The sequence below is a fragment of the Typha angustifolia genome, chromosome 9, assembly GCF_048772165.1.
Source record: "Typha angustifolia cultivar Huaian chromosome 9, ASM4877216v1, whole genome shotgun sequence".
Taxonomy (NCBI): Eukaryota; Viridiplantae; Streptophyta; class Magnoliopsida; order Poales; family Typhaceae; genus Typha; species Typha angustifolia.
This window is the reverse complement of record NC_133247.1, coordinates 4,711,358-4,723,566: the sequence shown is the minus strand read 5'-3', so window position 1 is coordinate 4,723,566 and position 12,209 is coordinate 4,711,358. Positions and strand designations below refer to the sequence as shown.

At 35.0% G+C, this 12,209-nt stretch overlaps 1 protein-coding gene across 1 annotated transcript; it reads right to left on the bottom strand.

Moving 5' to 3' along the window:
• Positions 1 to 1,404: 1,404 nt before the first annotated feature.
• LOC140767423 (E3 ubiquitin-protein ligase WAV3-like) lies at positions 1,405 to 5,690 on the bottom strand. Its single transcript, XM_073107325.1, has 2 exons — positions 5,309 to 5,690; positions 1,405 to 3,629 (listed from the first exon to the last, which is right to left on the bottom strand). The coding sequence occupies exons 1-2, from the start codon at positions 5,495 to 5,497 to the stop codon at positions 1,734 to 1,736; spliced, it is 2,085 nt and encodes a 694-aa protein (XP_072963426.1). The 5' UTR covers positions 5,498 to 5,690; the 3' UTR covers positions 1,405 to 1,733.
• Between the last annotated feature and the right edge of the window lie 6,519 nt (positions 5,691 to 12,209).

Genomic DNA, 12,209 nt, shown 5'->3' with positions numbered 1-12,209 from the left:
CTGCTCCTTAACCCAATTGCTCGGCTCCCAATTTACAGTTGTTGAGCTACTTATATATATATATATGAGTAATATAAATGATTGGATCTTTTATCTAAATGAAATGGCTCGGCTTCACTCTCTCCCTAATCCTCCCGAGTCCCGGAGCTACAGGTCTTGTTCTCCACAAAAAAGAATTTTAACAGAGTTTACAAGCATCTGCCAATTTAATATCAAACCAATAAGATTTGATGCAAAGTTTAGGCATCAAAGAAAGATTAGATAATAGAAGACTTGCTAAGACTCCTTGGTGAAACAATCTACAAAAGTACTCACATGGATCAACTCATCTATCTCTGCAGCATCCTTGATTCTCAATAGGTACGAGATGTCTAAATATGAATCCATTTTGACCGTATCTGTCAACCAACTCTAGTAGTACCTTCTCCATAGACAAGGAGATCACGTCACGTCGGTACAACTCTCTAACCGTAAATAATATTATGGAGAAATTATTTGATGGTGACTTGATTTGATTCGGTTGATAGCTCGACAGTGCGGTTAACTTAGAAGAATAACTCAGCAGCGCAACGGCTTGGAACAAAGTCTAGACTAGATAGCTAAAAACTCGATGAGACTTAAGTGTCTTTGTATTTAAGAAGGATTGACCTTTTGTCCAATTCATATCTAGCCTTAGGACTGACGAATAATTAAAAAAAAACACTCTGACCATATCTTGATATGGATTCAGAAAAGTTTGCAAATTTATATCTAAATCTAAGATCCATAGATAATTTCAACCCATATATGGACTGTTTTGAAAATGGAATTGGATTGACCATTTTTGTAACCCCAGTATGCTATTTTGCTATAATTTTGTATAATAAAACTTATAACATGCGTGAAGTGCCCATGTATGCCCTTCTCTATTCTTCTTAACATCTAAAATAACTTTAGTTAAAAATATAGAAAATCTTTTAAAATGCCCTTAAGTAAAGTACTTTTACAAAAGTCAAACGTCAAGAACCTTCTTTCTCTCGAGTATAATTTAGCAAGCTTTGTTAGTGCAAGATAAGGTTAAAAAAATCTCAAGGGCATAATAGGATGTCATATGAGAATTATAAACAAAATAAGAGATCAGGTGACAAATAGCATACAGGAAGGGTTTTAATCAACAACACTACTAAAAGGATTAGTATAGTTAACCAGATCTGTGAGCCAACTCCAGCAATGGAGTAGATAGTTGCTTCCTGAGAGCCCAAATGGACTTTGATCAATTTCTCTTTTGCCAGCCATAACAACTGGCTTTTAAAAATCAGACTGAAAACATCCTGAGAAGTGAGAACAGCAAATTTTCTCAGCAAACTCAGAGAACAAACTAATAATCAAAGTCTTTTGTTGATGTAGGCAAGAAAAGAGATGGTTGAATCAAAGAGAATGCACCCTCCAAGAATTTCCATTGATGAATTATACCACCCTCTTTGAGGGAAAACCTCCTTCTATGTACATTATTACAAACCAAAGCAAGAGAAAAAGAATGAAGACAGTCAACCCTCCATGTATATCTTCTTTCGAAGATCTTAGTCATGAAACTGGAGAGGTGTACCCCAACATATATACTCTAAAATTCCTTCACGAGTGTACCAATACCCCAACTAAATTACGAAGAAAAGAGAGATGGATAACAAAGAAGTAGAATCATAAGGAGATAAATTTTCCCTCTCTTTCCCTTATTGTTCTTGTTCAAGAATTGTTCAATTTCGGTCTCTACGACATGAGTGTCCCGAGAAGGACTTCGTCGGCCTGACTGGTGGAGCTGGCGAACGAGACAAGGGAAAGACCTGCGAGCGCTGCAGCATGTCAACCATGGAGGGTGTCTGATAAGAATGGACGAAAGTAGTACTCTCTGTTGAGTCTCCACGCGTTGTCGCCCTCTGCCATGAATGCGAGCTTAATCCTGACAGCACATAGGCCCTGCCTGATGCCTCATATCTTTGTCTGTTTGCCATCCTTTCCTGCATCTCTTTCAGCTCCAAATCGAGGGCCAAACATAACCCGTCGCCAGAACGGCCTGCTGCTGACTCCGCTAGCATCCTCCGTCGCTGTTCAAGTATGGACACAGCCTCAGACAGCTCCCCCCTCTCTGCAGCCACTCTTGCAGCTGACATATCTTCTGCAGCTTGTATTCTATTCCTCTCGCGGTCAACCTCGATAGACATTGTAGGACTCACTGCGAGCTCTGGCCTTCGGATGATCACTTCTTCATCTTGCAACTTGACATCCTCGTTTGTGACTGGATCTCTATAAGAACATCCCACTTTAAGAAGCATGGTCTCTCCAGGGGCAGGCGGAACTTTTACAGACACAAGAAAATCTCTCTCTTCATCTGCATAAAGATCACCGACTTCGATAGATCCACTTCGTCCATCACCAACCACCTGACTTGGGTAGCTGCCAGATTTTATAGATGAGATCTGAATGCCACTGTCTACACACTGGATGCCTACTCTCATGTCTTGAACAACCACACTGAGAAGGCCACCAATGCACTGAGCAAACGCATCCTGAATCACATTTTCAGCCTCAATAAATGAAAAGGTTCCACTAGATATCTCAGCAATAGAATGCAGCGCAGCTGCATCATGGTCAGTGCCAAAACCAAAGGCATGAACAGGTATCTGATGGCCTGAGCCACGAGAGGGTTGAACAAGTGAACTGTAGTCTCGTGCTCCAGTACCAATAGAGGAGATGGTATACGTATCCTGGCCATCAGAGAGAAGAATAATACTACATACTGGGTTCTTCTGCCTGCGCTCCTCGATCACTTTAGCACCTTTCCTAATTCCGTCGGCAATGTTGGTGCCACCACCAGAAATCAGTGAATTGATGGCTTGCAAGGCCTGCTGTCGGCCAGAACTTGACATCCGACGGAGATGGAACAGTCGGCGTGCAGTGGATGAGAAACAGACGACAGAAAGCCGATCAGATGGCCCAAGGTGCTGAATCACGAACCCCATGGCACGCTTCACAAGTGCTAGCTTTGTGCCTGCCATGCTGCCGCTGATATCAAGAACGGTTACTAGGTCAATTGGAGTACGAGAGGTTTCTGCGGTCACCGAGCTTGAGTTAACACTGTGAATATTCGTTGAGCTAGCATTAGGAGCCTTCAGATGGATCAAGATAGCAAAGTCCTCTTGGCAGGAAGACTGGTGAATGGCTGGGTATTCTGAGAATGTTTTGATCTCTACTGTTCTAGCACATCCATGTTGGAGTTCAGCATGTGTTTCTGAATGCATATGTACAGATTCATCATCATTGAAGATGACCGGCTCTGAAGCATGGGAGAGAGCAATTTGGTGCCGATTGTTGGCAGATTGTACACGGGGAAGTCGGCGAGCAACAGTCATATGACCATCTTCCTGTGACCAATTGATTGGATTTACTCTGGATCTTCCATGATTAGCATCAGATATTGGGGGAGCATGGGAGGGTATCTCTTTCCACTTGGTCCTGCAAACTGGACATACATAGTTGCCGTGTCTCACATTCGAAGAGATGCAATGGAAGTGGAACGTGTGAGAGCATTCTGCAGTGAAGAGTGCATGACCACGTCCCGGTTTCATGGCAACAAGGCATATTGCGCAGATCCGCTGAAAGTAGAATATTTCAGGGAGCAAAGTGAGGGACTTTGATTATACAAATAGTAGGTGACTTGCTAAAGATAACAATTTATATTGACCTTCTGACAGGGTTAATTATTTTACAATGCATTAAAACCAGATCGTAAAGTACAAATACATAAATATATTGACTACCGACACAATCTTGATACTGAAAAAAATACAGCCTAAGGTAAGTTTTTTCACATTCTGACAATGATGTAAGAAAGAATTAAGATATGTGGTCAGTTTCAACTAATAATGACACCAGGTTGACTAAGATCCTAAACTAAAGAAACACATTCGCAAACCAAAGACAGCCTTCACAATGTTCTCAAGCATTACTAAACAAAGCTTGAACTAATTGAAAAATCTAAATTATGTCAAGGAGTATAGTTAAGATCTTGGCATAAAAAGTTTGTTATTATTGCTAATGATATAGAATATTGTGTTTATATTCCAATTGATGGCATCACTTTGGTTGCAGAATTCAATATTGGTATTTTAGTTAAGAATACCAATTCAGAATATGGAACCACACAGAACTTTCAAATAAATGATGGCAGGCCAGACATAGCAATTGAACATATGCAGTGATCGCCAACATTTAGATTGACAAGTGAGAAAAAGAAACAAAAAAACAAAGAACATTACAAGAAAAGGACGTGCTCATGGAAACTATTTATTTGATTGTCTTATTGTATGCATGCAGAATTTGACTGAGTAGGCATCGAAATATTCAACTAACACAAAATCTCCATGAGCTAACACCAGCCGTCTAACTTTTTATCTTTTTTGGGGTGTAGTGCAGTCACGACTTTTTATCTCTTGCCAAAGAGAAAAGTGATGCAAAACAAACAAGATAGCAAGTAGTACACATCCTACTCATTCTTTTTCTAACCACCTACTTGCAGTCAAACTTGTCATACCATTCAACAATATCAGCAAATAGATGGATGGATCATGGATTATATGTGGCTGCCCATCCAACAAATGATGTATCAAGGATTAAATTTTACCGACAAGAGTGATGGTGAAGTTACTATTAATTATTAATTCCCCTTAACCTTATCCTTGGAATGTTCGCCAAGGAATGGTCAACGAGCTCATGCTGAGGAAGAAAAAAGAAAACAAAACACTTCACATGAAACGAAGCTGTTGCTGACCGAAGAAGAAAAAGCTCTCCCTTTCAAGAAGGCGCCGTTATTCGTAGGAAACTGAAGGCGAAGTTTTTTTTTTAAAACCTTTTCTAATGAACCAAGTGGCATATCGTCTTTTATTAGTAGTAACCACTGCACGTTATCCTATACGAATTAAAAAAAAAAGAAGGAAAATGAAGAGAAACTTGAAAATTAAAATAACCAAGTAAACTAAGACGGAAGAAATCCAACGAAGAAATCGGCGAAAAGCCTCCCAGAAGATGATTTAGAATGGCTCAAAGATTGAAAATTTCTGAAAATGATAGGAAAAATAGGAAGGCAATCCGTGATAAAACCCAAGAGATCCGGCCCTCTGGGTAGAGCTAGAAAAACCCAAGTCGGATTTATGAGGAAAGAATAAAATTTCCACATTTCGGGAGTAATTACTACATAATCACATGAAATCTCGACAAATATTAGGATGGTCGAGAAGATAAAAACCTCTCAAAGGAGAAAAGAAAAAGGGGTCACCTTTGACGACCTGCTCCCGGAACTGGAAAGACGGTGGCCAGAGGACGCCGTCGTGGGAGAAGTCGGCGACGAGACCTCCGCCACCACCCTCGACGATGACGGCTGCGCCTCGCCGTCAAGGGTATGCGGAGCGTGGATGCAGAGGTTCATACTAAGAGCCGCCTTCGCACGCCCCCACGCGCTCGCCATTCCTCTTTCCTTTTGGAACCTCGGTATCAAAACCGACAGAAGGTTGGATTATCACTCGTTTCTCTTCGCCTAATTGAGCTGAGAAAAGTTACCAAACAAACTAGGGCTTGGGAAGCAACGAGGGGGTTCAGAACTCCATCATGGTTTGACTTTTGCGCAGCTTTTGGGAAATGGAAGAGGAGGAAGGGGAAGCAAGGAGAAGAGTTCTAATACGATTGAAAGAGGAAAGCACGTCTATATATGGATGTAAAAAGACGAGAATTAATTGGTGTTTGACTTCCTAAAATGCCCCTCTTTTGTAAGTCCTAAAATGCCCCCCCTTGTGTTGTTTGACATTTGGAGTGGTCAAAGACCTAAAAAAAAATGACCTTTTTTTCTTTCTTTTTTTTTGCTTTCATGCCCTTAAAAAATCTATTATTTACTGCTCCTCTATAATTTATATTAATATATATTGTTTACATATTCAAATTAAGTCTGAATAATTTAATAGAAAAAAATATCCTCAACTTAAGAGATACTTAAAGACTAAAATAAACATATTGGATCCTGAGTCATATAACATCCTTCACTTTGTTTAATTAAGAATACAATTATGCTATGCAGCTCCTCTTTTAATAAAAATAAATAAAGAAAACAAGCAAATATTTTTTTCCTTTTTTTTGGTTAATTTAGTGAGAAATATAATTGGGATTTTGATGCTTTTCTCTTACTGAAATATCTTCCAACATATTAACATGCCCTACTATATATTTAAAATATGTAAAAAAAATTGAATTTCTAGAATCAATTGGTTAACAAATAGAAAATATCCACCATTAGTTTAAGTACATGGCAGTCCATAATTAGTCCTCTTAGATGCTATCACTAATCAAGTATAATATTTTATTATTTTTAGCCCTACTACATCAAACATTGTACTCATGGTAACATTTAAATGTATATTAAAATTTATCAAATTAGTTTTAACCACATAATATTAGGGTTTTCGGTTTATTTAGATAATTTTTTTTTACCAAAATAATAATAATAATAAGACAAAAAAAGTGCCCTTTTTAGGTGAGGTGTTACTCCGTTTCCCATTACGCCCCGTTCCGTTTCCACTTCACAAGAAACGGTTGGGTAGTTCGGTGATAGTGATAGAAGTGGGGGGTATTTCTGGAACAATGGGAAGCGGGGATTCCTCCGACGACCAGCTAAATAGGGGGAAAAAAATCCTAGGGGAATAGTTTCAGGATTAGAGCGAGTCTTTAGCTATGACAAAAGTCTTAATAAGTTTTTTTTTATTTTTTATTTTTTAATTTTAGGGCAAATAATCACTAATTTTTCTCATCTCTTTTATTTTTTAATTTTAGGGCAAATAATAAGGAGTCTTTTATTTATTTATTTTTTATATCATTTTTATTCATCAACTAAACTATCTATTATATCTCTGGCTTTTGAAAGTATCCGTGGATATTTTACTCTTGAATATTATATTTTAAATATTTCTATCCTCTGAAATAAGGATGAAAATGGACAACTATTTAAGAGGTCTAATCGTAATAATTCGTGTTTACTAGGAGCTCAAGGAGCTAACTAAAGAAGGTCGTTTGCATAAATATCTAAATAACGAGAAGTCAATTCGTAAATCTAGAAAAGAGAGAGTTTTTTTTTCTCAATGAGGTTAAAATGTAGACTATTATCGCAAAACTTCTTTGCAAATTAAAGTCTAGGAAAAATTTGTATATAACACTATGCTTTATAACGTAATTGTGATTTATATCTTATATTTTATTATTTGTAAACGAGTTCTATGATTTAACGAATATATGCAAAAAAAACATCATATGTTAGAATTAATCTAACATCGTAAGAATATCTCGTTAAATAGAGATATATTATTTCTAAAATAACTAAAATGCACTTAGTATGATATGGTTAAGAATATTTTCATAATTTTTTTAATATAGTTAATTTAACTCAGAGATTTTGTTAAATAGAGCTCGATTTACAAATAGTGAAAACGTAGGGTATAAGCCACAATTTTATTAAAAGACGGGGTGTTATATGCAAATTTTTCTTCAAAAAATAATAATAATAATAATAAGATAAGATTAAGAAAAGATTTATAAACGATCATAAGTTTATAGACTAATCATAGGTAGATATAAAAATTTAACAACTAGATCAACTCTGCTAAGAAACAAATTATAACACATCCAAATCATAAGTATAAAGTCGCTCCAATAAAAAAGATTCACTAAATATCAATCTCAATATCAGCAGACTAATTTGCGAGTTTGGAGAGGATTCATGCATCCTAGATCCATTAATTTGCAGGACGCCGAATTATAATGCAAAATCGGCCTGACAAAAATGGCGACCATTTAAGTGAGTGCATGAACCTAAGTATAGTTCATACTATGCAAATACGAACATTTATTAGCATTTAATTTTCAATGACCAAGTTGATTGGCTCACTTAAAGCTTCTTAATGACTGGATTAAATTTGGTTGAGCTGTTGATAAAAGAGCTACCCTCTTTTCTACTAAACAAATCAAAATGGATCCATCATGGGCTTTATTCAATTTTTAAAATCAATAAAAAAGATTTATTCATGGGTATAATCCATAATCCTTTCTTCTTTTCTTTTTTATTTATTTATTTATTTATTTTAAAAAAAAGTAGCCAAAATGAATTGGATCACAAAACCCCAAAGTGGATGCCAACCAAGGAAATTAAATAAAGGAGGGTAGAAGTCGGCGAACAATGGGCGGAAGGAAGCTAGAAGTCGGTTTTCACGGAAGAACGAGAAAGGCTTCTTCTGACTTTGGGTTTTCGTGGGCATTGGGTCCCACTTGGAAGTAGTGGATACCACCAATCGATCCAACTCCAATCCTACGTGGGAAGCAACCACCGCCTCTTCTTCGTCTCATCCATATGCCATGTTGGCATACAGAGGGGCCCCACGTAATGGGAGTGATGACCATCTAGATAGATATACTATGAACTCACCTTGCTACCTTTTATTATACCGTCTTAAATACAAATAAAGAGTTTATACACGATTCATAGTCCCTCGGCTCACCTGGACAAACATTGATCACAAATTAGAAGTGAATCGTGAACACATTTTGAATTAATCATCTTCTCTCTGACCGCTGTGCAAAAGGGCACAGGGAGTTTTCTACGGTCGGCCTTGAATAAATAATCAAAAGATCGCATTCAACCTAGAAAAAAAAAAAAAAAGTGATAAAGAAGTAATATTTTTCTACCTAATTTATCCTTGCCCTACATTTTTTTATATATAAATTATTAGATAACTGAAATACATTATTTCTTGAACTTTATAGTGTGAAATACATATCAACTATTTTCCTCTTACATAAAAGAAAATAGTTTTTATTGTATATAACTTTGAGTAAAATATTGGATGATTTTTTAAAATACTTTAAACAAAGTCGATAGCGCCTCGTTACCGTCGGGCACATCGTCGTCCTGCGAGCGTTCTAGGATGCGGCAGATGCTACGGGCTTGGGGTTCTCGATCCCCGTCCCACGCTCGGTCGGTTATCGAATCGTCCTTGTCGAGACGACTGTCGGGCCGTCGACGGTCCCTCTCCTAAGAGAATCATAATTTTAGAATAATACACTAATTTCGGTGGCAATTATAGTATTCTAAATAATATAGTGGTAATTATGATATTTTAAATTTTTGACTGTAATTATGTAGAAAATCTTATTATTATTATTATTATTATTATAAAAGGATTTGACTAAGGATTAAGAACTCCTGTCCATGTATTAGGGATTCCCTAATATTCAATATCTGACTCCTTATTCTAATTTGGAGTTAGAATAACAAAGAGGAGACTCCAACATAGATAAATTATCAAAATACCAACACATATTTAAAAGCACTAAGTGTATTCTCATATATGATTTTAATCCTCCTCTTAGTTCATATTTTAACAATCAAACACAGTCATTATCCACGGTTATAATTATACTCTCGCTCGTATAATTATACTCCTAGATAATTGCTGCCCTTTTCCAAATCAAAATAATAATAATAATAATAATAAAAAATTAATATGAGTGTATGCAGTCAAAGACAAGTCAAACACTCAAAGTATAATGTGGTGACATATGCAGCTTATCCACTTCATTATTCCTACTCTTAGATAATTATCCTACTCCTAGATAATTGTTGACATTTGTATTTAATATCCTACTGCATGGGTCCATTGCTTACTCTGCATGAAATACTTCCTAGTTGAACTTTTCTAAGTTTATTCTACTTTGTACTCCTAAACCTAAATTATTAAAACCCTCTTAAATATTCTTTTCATTAATCTTTCATTATTTTTTTTTTCTATCCATAAGTTATCATTTGACTCACGAATTATATCTTTATATTTAGAGAGGAGAAAGAAACAAAAATATTAATATATTAAAAATATACTTTTATAAGCATAGGTGTATTTATATCCTTTTATATTTTCCGTTAGGGAATTTTTAGACTATTATGAATACACTTTCAAATATTGGATTTAAAATTTCAATTTGAGAAAGCACGCCTCTTATGAATTAAACTAATCATTACGCAGATCAAAAGTCGCCACTGTAGTTCATTGATTGAGTTTTATCGGTCCACAACGCATGTTACGAATTCAATTTCCTCGATAAATTTTTTTAAAAAAATTTATTATCTTTACCTTTAGTTATCCATCATGGTCACAATTTCAAAAACTAGACTTCAAAATTGGACTCCAAAAAGGCAATGGGGTGTTAATTTGCTTTCCAGAAGAGTAGAAGAATTATTTTTAGGTTAACACTTTGAATGGCATAGTATTAAAGCTGAAAGCTTGAATGAGAATAATAATTGAGTTGGTGGGCATTAGCTCACGACCTTATTTCTTTAGTTCATATAAAAGTAGGGATAGCGAATCTAATAAACTTTGCCAGGATACTCCATTGCGCCCATTAACATAGCTTAGTCCTTTCTATGCTTTAGGGCTAGATTCTTGAGTCCAATTATGTATACATTTTAAAGTATTGGCACCTTTTCTTTTTAGTTTAGTGCACTCCAACCAACTCACTCTTTAATGGGCGAGGATTCGATGCTGATTGACCCGTTCGAGTTAGTCCCAGTATTAACTTATCGACGACTCGCATATGATGATTCTGATTGTGATAGAAACCAAATATATAGTATTTGGATAATGTATCTAAAAATTGTGCCCAATTCGATCTAAGATGAACCGATCTGCATCGAATCTGAACCCTAGGTAAATAATCTTTCTTGTGTCGTTGGACACAGGCGAAATACTTTTAAAGAATTATCTTTTTAAGGAGCTTTATAAAAAACAAAAAGCTTTTCAAAAAGAAAAGTTAAAAAATCCTTATTAGATCACAACATTTTAACACCAAGTTTCCTCCTAACTCTACCACAAGTGCATGCAAGTTGGTAAGCATATTTGCTATCAAAAGTAGGGTCAAAGAGCCTCAAAAGGGATAGTGTTCTTTTATCTATGGAAACAATACTACTTTTCCCACTATAAAAAGACACTTTTAATCTTTTCCTTTCCACAAAGATGTCTTTATGGAACCTCATGGGAAGTTGCATTCAATACTGAGTGTACTATTACCTCTAACTTGAGCTTAATTAATTAGAAGAAATTTTAAATACTTTAATCGCAAAGTTAGCACTAAACCAAGTTGTTTGGAATTAATTAAGAGGTCACTTTAGGTTTATGTTAATTTTTAGGAGATTGAGATCAATAATAATGAATGTCAGTTATAACTACTGAAAAGATCATGAACTTTATGCCTAACTTGACATAATTAAATATGTTCTTAAAGTAGTCCTTTGTCAAAGGTCAAAATGCACTTATTACATAAATGAATTAACATAACTATAAATGCAAAATGTCATTAATATCCTTAAATAATTTTTTTAGATTAATAAGAAAATAGATGAAAAAGCTATAGTTTAAAGTAAAATGATAGATGATTTAAATATTTTAATTTTTAAAAATAATATAATATTTTCTATTATGTTTGCTACTATCAGAGTAAAATAAACTCAAAGTGATTTAAAGACACTTCGAATGATAAATAGTAAAGATAAAATATAGGGTATTTTGATAAGTTTTTCATAGATATAATACTCGGAGAATATTCCTTCTCTTATATTATTAAAGGAAGTGAAATAAGAGTCTATTTTTTTTTCTAGTAAATATGTCATAGAGGTTAATTGTTAGTCATTTGCATGAAAAATCAAACAGATCTGTTGATATTATTTCATGAAAAATTAGCTTTTAATTGCTTTGTTTTGCATAACTATCCAAACTAAGAAATAAGGATGCATATATATATATATATATTAAAAATAGTGATGATTTAATTAGTTTTGAAAGGTGAAATAAAAATGGAGTAAATTATATTAGTCTTTATGCAAACATCCCTAATTTTTTTCTCACTGTGCCTAAATATATAGATATTAGGATTGATATCAGTAACCTTTTTATTTAGCTTATAATTAGTCTATCCTCTTATAATTATAAAAAAGAAAAAAAATTCATGATCTATATAAAATAAAAAAGCATTTCTAGATTAGATATATTATGCTTTAATTTCTTGTGAGGATTGGCCCAATTTTTCAGACATTTCAAAGATAAAATTTGATGCTTCAATTATCCCTTTGGCTGTTCAAACCATGTGACAAAATG